Source organism: Musa acuminata, unplaced genomic scaffold, assembly GCF_036884655.1.
Source record: "Musa acuminata AAA Group cultivar baxijiao unplaced genomic scaffold, Cavendish_Baxijiao_AAA HiC_scaffold_1095, whole genome shotgun sequence".
In the NCBI taxonomy this organism is placed as follows: domain Eukaryota; kingdom Viridiplantae; phylum Streptophyta; class Magnoliopsida; order Zingiberales; family Musaceae; genus Musa; species Musa acuminata.
Genome location: NW_027021308.1, coordinates 174106 through 190313, shown reverse-complemented (window position 1 = coordinate 190313; position 16208 = coordinate 174106). Strand labels below are relative to the sequence as shown.

The 16208-nt window shown below is 37.8% G+C and overlaps 3 protein-coding genes across 7 annotated transcripts; 1 reads left to right on the top strand and 2 right to left on the bottom strand.

The window, feature by feature from the left end:
- The first annotated feature begins 483 nt into the window (after nt 1–483).
- Nucleotides 484–3999, top strand: LOC135666409 (protein CURVATURE THYLAKOID 1C, chloroplastic-like). Of its 2 annotated transcripts, XR_010509792.1 has the most exons (8): nt 484–625; nt 784–903; nt 1154–1248; nt 2041–2127; nt 2255–2317; nt 2403–2440; nt 3452–3576; nt 3729–3999. XR_010509792.1 is itself a non-coding variant. In XM_065177974.1 (7 exons), the coding sequence occupies exons 2-7, from the start codon at nt 804–806 to the stop codon at nt 3504–3506; spliced, it is 438 nt and encodes a 145-aa protein (XP_065034046.1). In that variant the 5' UTR covers nt 484–625; nt 784–803; the 3' UTR covers nt 3507–3674. The 2 variants fall into 2 exon arrangements, 1 of the variants encoding a protein (XP_065034046.1); XM_065177974.1 differs by lacking the exon at nt 3729–3999 and having other exon boundaries at nt 3452–3674.
- On the bottom strand, nt 3852–12246 carry LOC135666408 (protein tesmin/TSO1-like CXC 5). 3 transcript variants are annotated; one of them, XM_065177971.1, is made up of 8 exons: nt 11500–12246; nt 10382–10489; nt 7911–8088; nt 6681–7034; nt 6263–6357; nt 6052–6146; nt 4630–5028; nt 3852–4199 (listed from the first exon to the last, which is right to left on the bottom strand). In XM_065177971.1, exons 1-8 carry the CDS (start codon nt 11742–11744, stop codon nt 3997–3999), a joined length of 1677 nt encoding a protein of 558 aa, XP_065034043.1. In that variant the 5' UTR covers nt 11745–12246; the 3' UTR covers nt 3852–3996. The 3 variants fall into 3 exon arrangements, with proteins under 3 accessions (XP_065034043.1, XP_065034045.1, XP_065034044.1); XM_065177973.1 differs by having other exon boundaries at nt 10382–10521; nt 11500–12245; XM_065177972.1 differs by lacking the exon at nt 10382–10489.
- A 985-nt stretch (nt 12247–13231) lies between these two features.
- Nucleotides 13232–16156, bottom strand: LOC135666407 (rac-like GTP-binding protein 2). Of its 2 annotated transcripts, XM_065177970.1 has the most exons (9): nt 15761–16156; nt 15435–15522; nt 15235–15344; nt 14816–14879; nt 14673–14737; nt 14507–14572; nt 14279–14385; nt 13640–13692; nt 13232–13473 (listed from the first exon to the last, which is right to left on the bottom strand). In XM_065177970.1, exons 1-8 carry the CDS (start codon nt 15857–15859, stop codon nt 13659–13661), a joined length of 633 nt encoding a protein of 210 aa, XP_065034042.1. In that variant the 5' UTR covers nt 15860–16156; the 3' UTR covers nt 13232–13473; nt 13640–13658. The 2 variants fall into 2 exon arrangements, with proteins under 2 accessions (XP_065034042.1, XP_065034041.1); XM_065177969.1 differs by lacking the exon at nt 13640–13692 and having other exon boundaries at nt 15761–16154.
- Between the last annotated feature and the right edge of the window lie 52 nt (nt 16157–16208).

Sequence of the window (16208 nt, the reverse complement as noted above, 5' to 3'; positions counted from 1 at the left end):
TTATAAATATAGATATTAAAATATTAAAAATAATTAATTACGTGAGATTATTTATAATTAAATTTATATTTATTAAAAATTAACTTTCTAATAAAATATTCATCAACATTATGTATTCCCCCATAGTACTAATTTTGGTGCCCTATGTCAAATCCCAATATCCATTTTATTCCATAAAGAAAACATTCAATTTAGAAGTAATTTATGTTTTTGGGGAAAAAAAAGATTATTTATCAGAAGTGTCATAAAAAAATCTTTGGTAAAGAAAAGAAGAAAATTCCACGGCTTGTTAGGAAAAAAAAATTATTTTTCTTTTTTAATAAATAAGTTGATATTTTCTTTGCGAGATGAAATAGGGACTAAATCTTGTTCTTACATATGTTATGTGCAAAAATGAGAGTAATTTTTTAGGCAAAAGGAGTTGATTTGGCATATAAGATTAGGAGGTAAAATATTGGATAAAAGCAAAACGGAGAGGAATAAGAACTGTCCCTAAATGTTAATTACTCCGATGTGACGGCGCAATCTGCAATGTGTAGGATAAAAGGTCTGCTCGCCATAAAGGACCGCACGAAAAATAGTGGCCTGCGCTGCCCTCAGACCGCATCCCGATCTCCACGACGAGGTACGGATCGAAGCTGTCGCCTAGTCAAATCTTTGCCATCTCTAACTTCATTTTGGTTTCGTTTTCCCCCTTCTTCTTCTTCTTCTTCTTCTTCTTTTGATTTGTGGGTTACCCAACATGAATACCTGTGAGAAATGATCGATCCTTTCTTTTCTCAGATTCTCTCTGGTAGAAAGTAATGGCCTTTGCCTCTGCCGTCACGCCGCCATCTCTGTTTCTGGTTCCAAGCAAACCCATCGTCACGAACCCTAGAAAGTTTCCAGTGCCTGCTGTAACGGGTAATTCCACGCTTTATGGATTGGTTTCTTTTTGTGTAATTTTCTTTTGGTGCACAAAATGTGATCTTGTTCACTCGCTTGATGATGTGGTTTTGTTATATGAGCAAGTAGCAACAATTTTTATTTTTTGTCATAATAATTTAATCTCCCTTTTTGGAGTAATCGTCAAATAAGTTCATTGAATCTGCATCTTCCAATTCTATGAACGAGGGAGATTCTACAAACTGATTTTGGATTATCTTCCAACTAGGCGGGCGAAGATGTCTGTCGGTTGTCGTGAAGGCCATTGGAGATAGCTCCGATACTTCCTCTGATGCTAGCATTGTGAAAGACGTCCAGAATGCTGTGAGTTGTACTCATTTGAGTATCTCATTCGATGATTAATTTATAGCATGATTCTTCTTCAGCTTCTTGTTTCAGAGCAAGCACGTTAAACATAAATGAAGACCTAATATTAATTAGGACTGGTTATAGGATCTTTGTGCAGGCCTTTCTTTTTTAATTTGAGTGTGTGCTTGTGTGAATTCAGCAGAGCCTAATTCAATAACCGAGCAGAAATGGGTGAAATTCTAATAATCTGGCTTGCGGGGTGGAGGATTAGAATTTGATTAAATCTCCACTCCATAAGGCAAAAATATAGCTCTCATTGCATTGGTCACATAATCAACAGCAGAAGAATTCTCAATATGTCAATCATCTGTCTCCAAGATATTCTTGAACATGATGGAGATGGTGCATCAAGCAACCACCTGAAATATTTCGGGACAATCGTTTCCTCCATCGGCCAATTTTGGAGGAGTTTATACATATCCTGAACCTGCATTGTGACCGTCCTTTTCGATCATCAGACACTCGTGAATCGTTTTTATAAACAGTGATCGAGGCAAGGAAATAGTGCTATGCTGACTGTGAAAACCTTCATTGCGTGGAAACCAGCGAACGCTGGATGAGTGCATCAAGTTGACAACCTCGATTTTTGTCTTTTGATATACATTGTTGTTGCTTGTCATCTTTAGGTCTAACCACAATTCTGTTGGTCCTTTACAAACTAGTTATTGGCTTGGTTAACTAATAAATGTTTGTATGAGAGTAGTGGATGCATTATAAACTGAAACTTTTGTTGTTATTTTGAATCAGTGGAGCAACTATGAAGATCGAATTGCCTTTGTTGGTCTAGGATTTGCAGCCATCGTTGCAGTTTGGGCCTCCGGTCATCTAATTGAGGTAATTGTTGTTATCTTTGTATTTGATAAGACAGTGTATGTTCTTGTCAGTGAAAGGCTTCCATTGGCTCCTATAATAGCTAGTATGGATGATGTTTGTTCTTTAAGTTGGACTGGTTGATTTGCAGGCTGTTGACAAGCTTCCTCTATTCCCAAGTGTGTTTGAATTCATTGGGATATTGTTTTCATGGGTGAGTTAATCAAAACTTATCCCTGCTGTAGAGTAGAAGATGAACATGGATTTCTTTGCATTCTAACTCTTTTCTATGTTTACAGTGGTTTATATATCGCTACCTTTTATTTAAACCAGACAGGTGAGAAGCTTTCTGATCTGATATTATTGCTCGATAACCAATTCCCTAGTTATCTTTGTTGATATTCTGTCATAGAATGACTGTGTAAGTTTGTATACTTAGTCAATTGTTTCAGTATACCACTGGTTGTAATGGAAATGACATATGACCTGTGACCTTTTTCATTAGCAACATTAAAGAGAATTGCTTGAATATTTTTCCATGGTGAAATAATTTTCTAATTTTCATTAGGTTATTAAACGAAAACCAACTGAAAGCACAGATTCTCATGGAATTAGTAATCTTATTGATACCATTTTGAAGACTTAACTTTTATATAATATTAAGATTGCTCCTTTGCAACCTCGGTGACCAAGGTGCTAGACATTGAAACGGACTCTCTATTTATTGAGGTAAGATAGTGTCTTAACTCTCACAGCCGCCACATTAGTGGAAGGCATTGGATTCATCCTCGTCCCATTTCCTGTAAAGAAAGCAATTTGGAGATGAAACAGCTCTAATTCCTTCCATTACGCTCTTTTACAAGTTATTATGGTAGTGGTTTGCGGTGCATAGTAAGTATAGGTGGAGAAGACTGGCACTAGAATTAGATAGGGACCCTAGGTAACTCTGTTAGGATGAGTTCTCACAGAGAACCTGAAGAAAGGGAATTGGGTATCCGTTAGTGATTGCTATCACCGTGCTAGTCTCTGAAACCCTTGAAACCCTTGTTCGCAATAATCCTTATGCAATAACAATTAGAAAGTTTCCTTTTAGCTTAATCATACTGAAGTTGCTTGGTGGCTCAAATTTTTTAAACAAGTTGGCTAAGAGGTTTAGTGGTGGTTTAATTTGGATCATAACGTTGATCCTTATTTGTCGTTTGTCCTCCGCCGAACTTAAAGCAGCTCTAAGAGCTACTAGTCCTGTTTGGATAGAAATATCTCAAATTCTTCATTATTTATCAGGATGTCTTTTCTAATCTTTTTGATGATCTTTACTTTTATGAGTTGCATTGTTATCTTTTTTCAGGGAAGAACTGTCAAAAATTATCAAGAATGCAATATCAACTGTTCTTGGCAAGTGATGTATCCTTTGAAGAACCAGCATCTTGGAAGGCCAGAACTGAACTTGTAACAAAGCTCGACGACTTTTGGGTACTTAAGTTCTTTGTCCGAATGTACTGATATGTAGGAAGTATGTGTGACATTATAATCGATACAACTAGCCAAGTTATCATGTGTTGATTGACCAATTTTTGTTCTTCCCATCTTATACCTGGCATCAATAACTGTGACACACATTGCAGGAAAATTATGCTTGGATTTCTATGATATCAATCCCCTATCATATGAATTATTAAGTCTGTGAGATCCAGTGATTACAAAAGGAGAAGACAATCCAGTGGCGGCAGCCACCCTACATCTGATGCTCTGTAGAAAGATGAAAAAGCTATCTATAACTTGCACTAAAACGAGTACAAACTTTGGAAATGGGCTCAGTCGACTTGTAATAATAAGACTGAGCAAATCCATGCCTTGGAAATATTACAGAACAAACTAGTGTTGGTTGCTTGTTCATACCTCTGATTTCTCGGTCTTAGGCTTGATGTCACCATTCCCTATATTTTGCTGTCCAACACGATAATACTTGCTAGAGTAAGCAGCGATCTGAGGAGTCTCCATAGCAACTGGCACTACTGTTGTAGCAACACCATTAATGGCTGATTCCAAATGACATGGTTTCTCATGCTCTGCTGACCTGGACGAGTATTTCTCTTCTGCAATAAGTCGGAGAAGAAAATATTAGTTACAGCACTTGTATTGCAACAAGAGGAAAACATCATCATCATCCAAGAGAATCTTTTGATCATCTAGAGAAAATGGTTTTACATATGACTTTATGTTTCAATTCAATTTTGGACTAAAAACCCTCAAAATTCATAATGTTGTAGCATGAAAACTCTAAAAAAATTCCTGGACATTCAAATCAGGTAACAAATCACATCTTTCCGATAACAACAGATCAGGTCAGGTTCGGAGTCCAGGCGACACGAACCTCACCTAGATAAAAGACACTTGTTTCAGAGGCGAAGAGAAAATAGATAAAATCACAAAATGGTCCATGAATCATCCTGAGAAGAATACTGGGTAGCACATCAAATTTAATTAGAAATCTCTACTACCATTGCACATGGAAGAAGTATTTACCTTTCATTTGTCCATAGGTGACTAGCTTGAGGAGATAGTCTCTGAACTCCATTAATACACACCTCTCTTGCTCCACATAGACCTCTGTTATGCTCTGGTTGCTGAAAGATTTTGAAACTGCATCGGTAGCCTGAGACGGCATAAAAATTGTGTCTTGCTCATCACACAACAAAGCCAGTGTTCCAGGAGACGTTGGCCTTCCACCCTTCTGTCCATCCCTACAATCAGATCCAGACTCTTCCGTGTTAGCTTTCTCCACAGGAATTTCACTTGAAAACTCATCCGCTGGTGCTTTCTTCATATCCAGATCATGCCATGTCTGATCTATGTCATCATTTGATTGTATGGGAGACCTTTCAGATTGGCCTCCCTTCTCTGTTAACTTCTGAGCTTTTCTATCTGGATAGTTTGAACTCAGAGATGATAAGAATACAAATAGAATAAAAAATTAATGGTTTAAGCAGTTCATAAAAAATTACAAGGCAAAGGTGGCATTCAGTGAACAAAATTAACATCAACATTTAGAAAAAGAAAATTTTGATCAAGTCAAAATTTGTCACTACCAAAATAGCCAAGGCCAAAACTTTCTATCAGAAGTCTTAAATTCTAATATTTATGGAACTCCAAATAATTCATTCTTTACTAAAAGTCTTGCATGACATCGAAGGGAACAAAACATGCACTTGTTTATTAAAAAAATGATTTTATATCTTCTGTTTTTGCCAACATTAAGATTCTTCGAACCCTCAGTTATAAAAGATTGAGTCCTGTACTCTGTTTCACCCAAACTAATTAAGCACTGCCCCTTGTGTTAAATTTGTGAGACCCAAAAGGATAAATTCACAGAATATTTGATCATTTGAATGTTCCCATTGACAATTTGAATCACAAATTAACTCTTCACTCTTCACCCTGTTATCACCCTTGTTCCTTCTTTTTCCTCCTCTTTTCAGCCTCTTTGTTTAGTCCCCATCTCTTCCTCCTCGCTTCCACGAATCCTGCTCTTTCTCTTCCTTTACCTATATTGCACTTCAACCACAGCAGAAGATTATCCAGCCCATTGATGAGAGGCATCCCCCTCTTGTTCAGCAATGGCTATTTCACAGTAGGTGCTTTTATGATTTTCTATTTCATTACTGAAAACACTGAGCGGAATATTAGGGATAGTTGGAAAGTTTTGTAAAGAATGAAAGAGAAACATGCTCCTCTTGATTGTTCATTTCATTCTTTTCATAATATGAGTTGCATGTCAATGTCTTGAGACGTGTAGGTAACATGATAGTTATGCAAGCTAACAAATGAGGGAGGTGTTTGTAGGTGTAGCTTGTTCCATCTGTGCTACAACATCCTCCAATTGAGTTTGGGATGCACTACTACATTATATGCATCAGTTATTGCACACTGTTGTGTAGTATGTCATACCAGCAAATGTTTTGGCAACCTTCCCAGACACCACCGCCAAAAGCTTGCACAGGTCCCTAATGTGCTCTGGTTGGACTATGTCTGCTAGAAGAGATCTTCAGACAATAAAAAAAAGTAACAAGTTAAAAGCATAGAAAGCTACAATTTTAAAAGTTCCACATTCAAAACAAATCAAATCAAAGAATAAGAATATTGGAGGATAGATCTTTACCTGTAAGTGACTTTAGTAGATACCACTGGAGCAGTATTGATAGCACTGGCCGCAGGAACAGAAGCAGAAAAGGAGGAAGGTGCTGAAGTCTTTGCCTGAAAGTATAGGATGTCTCGGTAATGTCACTGATTAACAAGCCAAATGCAAGTCAAAAAGAGTGGTAGCAAATCATGGTTTCATCTTTTGTCGTTGATTATAATTAAAAGAAAATGCCAAATTAGAAGAGCCATTGTGACAAAGCAAGTTAAGACAGACCTCGCATGGGCAATCATTTAGAGTTATCAAACTAACAATCTGATGCAGCAGAATTATAAAGGGAATGAAAATTTCTTGTTAAACTGTTTTAATACAGACCTTTTGAAGATACCAAGTATAAGTGCAGTTAATCTCTATAATATTGTGAATATCAGAAAATTACCTGTGGAAGTTGTGCAAGCCTTTTAATGGGTTCCTTTACTAATGCACCAAAGAGGAGCTCCTGGTTTTTCCTCTTCTTAGATGGTGAAGGAGACATAAATCCAGATGGACCAATAGCCCCATTTACAGTGGCACTGGCTGTCTGCTGCATGTAAAGAGTGCTTCCATGATCACCACGGAAGAGAGCTTTCCTCTCTTCGCTCCCTTCAAAGTTCTTACAGTCCATACATTTACAATTATCAGAGCAGAGAATGTTGGCTTGGAAGCACTCACAGTATTTCTTGAGGCACCCAGACTTCTTACAGTGGCATCCTTTGTTGTGCTTTCCCACCAAAGGAAGTTCCCCTGCCTCGTCCTAACACATACAAGCATATTGATATAAGTTTTTGGCAAATAATATTGTTAAAAAAACACCTTTAGTTTTTATTCTAACAGAAGCTAAAGTGGGTCTTATGATAGGACATGATCTTTCCCAACAAGATGACCAAAAATTTGTGTGACCACTCAAATGCCTGTTTCTCTTGGATACCGAGAAACATATCTTCCTCTAAATTTCATCAATTCTTCATTTATCAAAACCTCCTCGAGAGCATATACATTATGTTCTTTTTCTGAGAGCAGTTAGGAGAAAGAAGAGTCTCATATCTAGATAACCTACAACCTTGTAAAATAAAAGTTAATACAATAACTCATATGAAATGAGAATTAAAACAATCCTAAAATTTAAAGGAGTGTCTAATAGATCCATAAAGCTCGTGAATGGCTCAAGCCACAAGAAAGCTTTTTTAAGCACTTTAAGCTTACCCTGAACCTTTAAAAACTAAATTATGACTGAGATTCCAGACATGCATACATGGTGAAAGATGAGACATGGAAGTCACTAATCATTGATATGAAGGATTTGTACTAGTTAAACAGTCAGCAGGTGACAATTCAGCAATTATCATCAAGAACAAAATAAGAAAGCTACCACATACAAACATGGGATGATTACAATATTATCGCTTTATTAGAAACCAGTGGTTCTACCCAGTCCTTCAAAGACTTTAAACTCACAAAGATCTGCTGCCACCACAGGTCAGAATTGCTACAAGGTTTCAGCACATGCTGAGCATCATGTAAGACATGATGACCAACTTAAGAAGGTGCCAGATATGCTGAATACTTGTGCACCTTGTGGAAAGAAAAACATTTAACCAAATTGTGTTCTTCTGGAAGATCAAGTACATACCCTAGTAACCCGTGATGCATGTGGGCTACTGCCAATCTTAGGCCTAAAGGCATTAGGATTGCGCTCTAGAGTAGCTTCAACAGCCTCATGCCTAGCAGCTTCATTCTCAACATTGTTACAGCAGTTTGTACAGTTGCAGCCATCGCAATAAACTCCAGATGCAAAACACTCACAATATCTAAGCATGAAATAATAAAATAACAAAAGGACAATGAGCAATTTTGGCAAAAAAAAAAAAGAAATTGCAGCTGTATGAACAAGCATTAAATTTATGAATCTTAGTGTCAGGCAATTAAGAAACAACATATATAAAAAAATTATGTTGCCGATAAGAGGGTGTTGAGATGGATGTATGGAGTTACTAGAAAAAAATAAGAAAAGAAATACTGTTATTTGTGAACCACTAGATATCGTTTCGATAGAAGATAAGATTAGATAAAATCATTTAAGAAGATATGGATATGTGCTTAGGAGATCTCTAACTACGATAATCAAAAGAGATGAAATGATTAATATTAATGATACGAGGAGAGATAAAGAAAGACCTAAAAAGACTTTAGTGGAAACTATAAATAAAAGTTTAAGTACTCTAAACGTAACTAAACATATGACATTTTATATATCTCAATGGCGACAAAAGATACATGTAGCTAACCCCAAATAGTTGAGACTCATGGATTTTTTTTTTTTGTTGTTGTATTAAATTCGTGAAGCCAAGTTCAATGTAAATAAAGACAGCATCAGCATGAAACTTTCTACATAAAATTGGCTGCACATACCTGCACTGGAACTTTCATATGAGCAGTAAAGTGCTCCAGAAGATTAATAGAAACAAGTTGAGATTCAAATTTAACATGAAATTTTCTTCCTACTAATATTTTCACATTCCTTCCCCAAAGACTTGAGATGACCAGTAAAATTGAAGCTTTAGCATAGTCAAGCAACCTAATATTTTGATTGCATATTTGAGATACAATTAACTGCAAGTCTCTAGGCATAACACTATTCAACATGCACGACAAAATTTATTTCAGAAAAGCAAGAAATAACCAACATTTCTTCTACTGGTATAAATTCAAGGAAATAACCAACCTTTCTTCTACTAATATACAGCCCTGTCTAGCAGTAATCACCTAAAGTTTGTCTAGATTTCTCATTCATCATTGACTCATTATGTGGGCTATTAGTGATTGGATTGCTCTTAATTTAAAAATCATAATAAGGATAATGAATTTAATGGATATGTTCAATTAAACATTACCACATTTCTTCCAGAAAATTATTCATAAATCACCATAGCTTGATCTTGAAAACAAGTTATTCCCATGCCAAGGTTAAATATCCAAAAGTACCAAAACAAAGAATTTTATACTTGACCAACCATACAAACTCAAACTCATTGCATTAGTCTTATCAGAGTTGTTAAACAACCACATTGTACACTTCATTTATCAGAAATCTGTTTTGCATTAATGAACTTGAATAAGTTTCAATGTGAATTTCTCAATAGTAGTTATACAAGAAAGACACTGTACTTGATTCACCAAGGCTCATATGAGTGGACTTTAATGTTCTGCAACTGCAACTAGCTAAATTAGGGGTGGGGGTGAGACAAGGAATATGTGTTAAACAGGCTGGTAGTTTGATGAACTATATACATGATCACCATACATAGACTGCTATTGGGATCTGATCAACCAGTCCATCCAAAAACCATTATTAACCCAGTTGATGATTATGCTCAGAAAAGTCTCATGAATTTGTGCAACAAAATTTGTTTTGTTAATTCCTACTGCAGTTAAAGAAACATGTACAGAACTCCAAGGTGATTTTCAGTGGTCCTCACTTTCATACAGGTTGCTGTTTAGGTATGTCAAAAAAGAAAAGGAAAATGAAGTTATTATCATGGACCATGGTATTTCATAGCTCGCTTAAGTTGACAATTTACTAGAAAATGGACAAACTTTAAGCTAGGTGCATAAGTCTCTGTCCCAACTTGAGCAAGCACTTGAAACTTTGGTGTAGACACAGCCTGAGGTTCTTTATCTCATCTCTAGAAATATCTTTCTTTGGGTAGCAAGTTCAAGCAAATAGTAACTGGTATAAGAAAATGGTTGCAGAACTAAGATGCCTTATTAAACAACTATTTTATGGATTGTCCTGCAGGGCAAGGATTAAAGGAACATAATGGAGAAAAAATTGGCAGCTCCTGATAAAATTACCAGATTCCATAACTTTTGGAGGCCTATCCTGCCAAAAAGCACTGTTTTATGGCATTTGATATCGATCATCTGTGTATGCCTAGGACTCTAGATGATCTTGAAGAACTAATTATGCTCAACGAGTATTAGAACACATGAATACCAGATATTTAATGTGAATAAATCATACAATTGTTAACAGCATAGTGCACAAATGCCATTAACAAGTAAGTTGTCGAAGCATTTGTAACAAAAGGTAATTCAACCTACAGCTTCAAGCATTTTGAGTGTTTGCAGTTGCAATTCTTCTTTCTTGCTGGCATACCATCTTTTGCATCAGACAACAATCGTGGCCGTGACTTGGGAGACTCTGGCTTGCTGAAGAGGTTAACTATAAGACTGTGCTGATTCTTTGCAATCAATAAAAATAATACATACAGACATCAGGAAAATGTAAAAACTTCTGTAAGCAACCATTAAAATGATAATAGGTAAGTATACCAAGAAATTCATCACTGAAAAACTGGATACAATTAACTAATATATTCTGGGCATGTTCAGTACCAAAATATATCAGAAATACTTCGAAGCTTGACAAGACATTATTACGAAGAAATGGGTTGAAGAAGTCACAACCTACATGTAAACCACTAACAATTGACTGACAATAAGCAGAAGACTGAGGAGAGAGAGAACTTATTCAACTCAAGCAATTTAAACACTAACAATATGAAGCAAAAGTACAGGTTCCCTGTTTTTGTTAAAGGGGTTTTGGGACTGAGTCCTTGTTAAGGTGATGCACAAGTAATTGACCCACGTTTCTATGGGGCGTTTTGTCCCCTCCATTATTCCCAAAGGAAAGTAGGAGTCTTATTACAAAACTGTTGTCTACTACGGAAAACAATCCACTATAATGGTAACCATATGAAGCATGACTATAACTGTTAAAGACTCCTGATTCTGAATTTTATATATATATATATATATATATATATATATATATATATATATATATATATATATATATATATATATATATACTAGATCTTATTATTAATAATCCATCATCTTTTACCATGTCAAGATTTAAACTCGTAATCTAAAGTTGAGGAACCCTAAAGAACAAATTAAGGGGGAAAAAAGGAAAGGAAAGAACATTCCGAGACCATGTCTTCAAGTTATATATACAATTAAAAAAGGAGAGTCTTGAAATAAGAGCACAGAAGGAACCAATTCACACAAAGAGGGGAAACTCTCATGCTTATAAACCTAGACACTAGGAACATGCTCAAATGATTGATGCATCGAAACCTAACCTAAAATTTGAAAAGAGTTGCCTGATTCCAAAAGACTCAAAATTCGAAAATTATATAAAACCCATTACTCACCCAGCGGTAATTGAGGGAATTGAGGGGCGCGACAGGGACAGAGAAGCTGGAGTGGCCCGCGGCGGCGGCTGCAGCTGCTGCGGCGAATCAAGGGCTATTGATAATGCGTTGGAAGGGGATACACCACCATACGCCACGGCCGTGAAATCCAGATGGCGAACAAGCTTTCTTGGAGGGAAATCGGACGACGCCGATGAAACAGGTTGAACACTTTGCTCCATGGAAGCCCGTAAACGCTGATCCATGGATCAATTCAAAAAAGACGGCCAAAGACTTTCCTCGGAATTCTACTCCTTTTATAACAAGTAATAAATTATATGGATTCCGAACAACTGGGGATCCCTTAGATCGAGCTATCGAAAGCTTGGAGATCGTCGGAGGAGCTGGGAACAAAATAAAGGCCCGCGGCAAGAAGACTGCCAAAAATTCCTACCGAATTATACTCATTTTGGACGAAGCCAAATCTCCATAGATTCCGAACAACCGGAGACCCCTTCGATCGAGCGTTAAGAGAGCTCGGAGATCGCCGGTGAAGCTGGAAATAGAATAAAGGCCGAGGTAGTTGGGGGGATCTTCAGTGTCAGAGATGGAATCAAGCAGGCGGAGATCCCCCGCGAAGACCAGCTGCGGGCGGTGGCGGAGGGGAAGAAGGGTGGGATTCTTGTTGGGGTGGGGCGAAATCTTTCGAGCACGCGACGGGCAACGGAGGACGAAGCGAACGAAACTGGGTGTCTATCTCACTCTATCTCACTCCCCCTCTCTGCTTTTGAAATCAAATTCTAATATTTGACGGACGGATTTGGGTATTAGGAGAGATCGGACGGATGAGTCCTCTTAGAGAGATCAAGTGGTCCACATTCATAGGGTTCGAGATGTCACCCTCTTTACCGTCGGATTCAATAAGGGAAAGAGGCTTCTTTTCCTATTGGAAATAATTATTTTGTTTATCGAATAATTGATATGCCTTTCACTCACGCATGTCGTTCAACCAATACTGACTTACAGCCTTGTATCGATTAAATGATTATTTAGATAAGACAATTTTTTTTTATAATTATAATTAAAATATAATTGTGATCGTCGATTTTTACATGAGACAGATATTAATTTTTGGGCAAACCGTCCGCATAATATCGAGTTGTCACCAACCCGAACGTCGCAAAAAATTACCATTCTCTCACATAGCATCACCGTCGCCGGTGGAGCCCACGGATTCGGCCAACCGCGGGCCATGCGCCAATTTGGCGTCGGCCAGCAAGATGAGATTCCACATGGCCGCCAGAATAAGACGCGAGATGACCACATTGTCTTCTATCTAATGCGAGCGATGTCTTCTTATCTTCATCCGTTGGTGTCTCTCGGTCACCGTGTAAACCAAAAGTGGGCCCCGCTGCTGTCTGCCAATACAACAGATGCGTGTCAAGATGCAGATATGTGGGCTTAAATATCTAACTTGACTTCTGTGAAATTTAATTGCGATATCATTATAAGAATAACGATCTTCTCAAATATATATATCATTTAAAATTAATTAATTAAACAAATACTAAGATGATTGCCAACGTATACTAATTTAATGAGAGATACTTTTATCATCTGGGAAGTGTGAAGATCAGCAGCATGCAGAGAAGTAGCTAGAAACAGTGTTTGGTTCAACTTCACATACATCACAGGATGATTGAAGGACATCTGCAATTCTTGTAATACAACAACACATTCAACTTCACTCACATACATCAATATCAGATACTACTAATAGAGACTAAAATTGCACTATTAAGTGTACATTAATTACTTCTTACAGAAACCAGAAAGGAACTGATTCCTTCGAAAACGATGGGAAGGAAACACAGGGAATGAGACCCGGTAGTGTCACAAGTTCCTGCTAACTTGCTCGCTACTGCAGCTATCAGCGTACCAAGATGAGTTTCTTCTCTGTTCTAGGCATCACAAGTGCCTCCGCACATGAAGTTCCTGCAAAAATCGTCCGAGTGTTTCAGCACAAGGTTGGCAAGAGAAAATTACAATATGAAGTGTGGCATCTCTCTCTAAGTGATCGAGAGTGCGGTCAGTAAGATTGAATTTCGCTTGAAGTTCTAACGATCTAACACGATAAATGCTACTACTGCCATCGGCATACCACGATGAGTTCATCTGTTTTAGGCATCGCAAGTGCCTCTACACATGAAGTTCCTGTGAAAAATAGTTTGCAATTGAAGGTGTTTCAGCACAAGGATGGCAAGAGAAAACTACAATATGAAGTGTAGCATCTCATTCTGAGTGATGAAGAGTGTGGCCAGTCAGATTGAAAGTTGTTTTGCGTTCTAACGAGCTAATGTAACATATGAATTTAAATCAACACCACAAAGTCAAAGCAAGCAAGCCTATATCCGAAGTTTACAAAAACAAAATAAGCATGCAGACACTAATTTGCATCATAACACGACAATTAATATGTTATGTAGTCAGCTACTTATGCCAACAAGTTGTTTTGCGTTCTAACTACAATTAATATGTTATGTAGTCAGCTACTTATGCAGTCAGATTGAAAGTTGTTTTGCGTTCTAACGAGCTAATGTAACATATGAATTTAAATCAACATTGCAAAGTCAAAGCAAACAAGCCTATATCCGAAGTTGAGTACAAAAACAAAATAAGCATGCAGACACTAATTTGCATCATAACACGACAATTAATATGTTATGTAGTCAGCTACTTATGCCGACAAGTTGTTTTGCGTTCTAACTACAATTAATATGTTATGTAGTCAGCTACTTACGCCATTAGACAACCAGAGCTTCTTTTACTTTTCTTCTTGGGTACCTCCTTCCTTCGTGGAGGTTGAAGAACTACCTTGATTGCAGTATCAAAGACAGCCTTGACGTTCTAGCCATTCCAAGGCAAAGAATACAACACACACAATTATTAGTAATTCACCATTGTTTATGAAGCACTGAATCATTTGATAGGTAATTCTAAGTCGGTCTAGTTGTTTCTGTATGCACACCTGTTGTGTCTTGGAGCTACACTCGATGTATGCTGCAGCACCAATTTGTTTCCTGAGCTCTTCTCCCTAGAAAGGAATAGATTGTACTTCTGAATTCTCCAAACCAGCTACGAAATTTCAGTGCAAGAGAAATGATCCAAAAATTATTGGTGCAGAAGCTACTTACTTGAGCTGGAGTTATTGCAGTTGCACCTGGATGATCAGCAAGATATCCTTTGTCTTCGCGAAGATCTGTAATTTGTCAGTAACAAGGTGAGATTATGTACATGAATCGATCTACTCATTATGGAACTCAAGATGACCACACACCTAGTTTTGTTCCAACCAGAACAATAGGAACATTTGGTGCAAAGCGTCGAAGCTCAGGCATCCACTGAAGTAGAACATGGAAAGAACAGGGTGAGAGGAGGAATCAAATCCCCGAAACCAATGAATTCATCATGATAATTCAATCCAGAGATCAGTGATTAAAATACGCTTATAGTTGTGCTGTTGTTTAGTGAAAACATAATGAGAACAGATACATAGTACTACTGCTTCCTAATATCTTGTAAGCTTACAAGAAGGGCAACAACAATCTGACCAGATTTATGCTTAGATCTGAAATTATCTCAACATAATTTGGATAGAAATAAGTAAAAGTTATTTCCAGTTCCAAATTTCTAAGAGCAATCAATGTCTGAAACATTAATGTAGATGAAACAACAAAATTGGCCCTCGATTAACACCTTCTTGAGAACGTTCTCGTAGCTTGCCCTGCTGATTAGCGAGAAAGCCAGAACAAATATATCTGCCCCTCTATAGCTCAGCGGCCTCAACCTGCTGTAGTCTTCTTGTCCTACAATGGGAGATCAAACGATGTTAAATCAGCAAATCTAGATGCAGAGCTAAGTAAGGGGAAAGATGTCGAAGAGATACATATACATACCTGCAGTATCCCACAATCCTAAGTTGACGATGCTGCCATCAACAGAGACATTAGCGCTGAAGTTATCGAACACAGTCGGGATGTAGTCCTGCTCAAAACCAGAACACACCGAGTTGGGTTTTATGACCAACGCCAGATTACAAAATGTATGCAAAAGAAAGTGCAAATTATCAGAATGCTTTTGCAGAAACCACGTTATCTGACGAGAAACTAAATAAGAGAAGAACAAGAACCAAAGATGGACCAGAATTGAGAGGAATGCAGAGAGACCAGACACAGAATTTTGCCAAGCTTAAGAGGAACGGGAAAGGGGCATCAGCACATACAGTGGGGAACTTGTTGCTGGTGTAACATATGAGCATGCAGGTCTTCCCCACAGCCCCGTCTCCAACAGTCACACACTTGATGAACTTGGTGGCGCTCATCCTCGCTCCTCTGGTCTCGAGCTACCTGGCGGTGGAGAGCAAGGAAGACGAACCGCGCTATAAACAAACCAAAAGGGCGAGGACGGAGTTGCTTCGATTTGAAGTCAGAAGGAGCAGCTTTGGGCGAGAAGAGAAGAAGCGCGCTAATCACGATCTTGGGTTCTTCTTGGTGGACAGCAGGACAAGGAGAGTGGAGTTTTAGGTAAGAGCAGAAGATGAAGTATAGCTCTCGGAGTTCATGAAGTTTAACTTAAACATGCAAAAAGGAGAACTGACACGTAAATCCGGCGAATCCAACTCTCGAATCCTCCATGGCCTAAAAAGAATCACTTACGACCAAGAAAACGGA

Bases quoted from the DNA above. Each gene is read 5' to 3' on its own strand.
- LOC135666409 (XM_065177974.1), top strand. From the start codon at position 804: ATGGCCTTTGCCTCTGCCGTCACGCCGCCATCTCTGTTTCTGGTTCCA. The intron at 2,318-2,402 runs GTGAGTTAATCA...CTATGTTTACAG, and splicing joins TTGGGATATTGTTTTCATGG to TGGTTTATATATCGCTACCT. The intron at 2,441-3,451 runs GTGAGAAGCTTT...ATCTTTTTTCAG, and splicing joins CTTTTATTTAAACCAGACAG to GGAAGAACTGTCAAAAATTA.
- LOC135666408 (XM_065177971.1), bottom strand. From the start codon at position 11,744: ATGGATCAGCGTTTACGGGCTTCCATGGAGCAAAGTGTTCAACCTGTT. The intron at 10,490-11,499 runs GTGAGTAATGGG...TAACCTCTTCAG, and splicing joins ATTCCCTCAATTACCGCTGG to CAAGCCAGAGTCTCCCAAGT. The intron at 5,029-6,051 runs GTATGACATACT...CAAACTATCCAG, and splicing joins GGTTGCCAAAACATTTGCTG to ATAGAAAAGCTCAGAAGTTA.
- LOC135666407 (XM_065177970.1), bottom strand. From the start codon at position 15,859: ATGAGCGCCACCAAGTTCATCAAGTGTGTGACTGTTGGAGACGGGGCT. The intron at 15,345-15,434 runs GTATGTATATGT...CTCCCATTGTAG, and splicing joins AGGATTGTGGGATACTGCAG to GACAAGAAGACTACAGCAGG. The intron at 14,880-15,234 runs GTGTTAATCGAG...GTTCTACTTCAG, and splicing joins ACGAGAACGTTCTCAAGAAG to TGGATGCCTGAGCTTCGACG.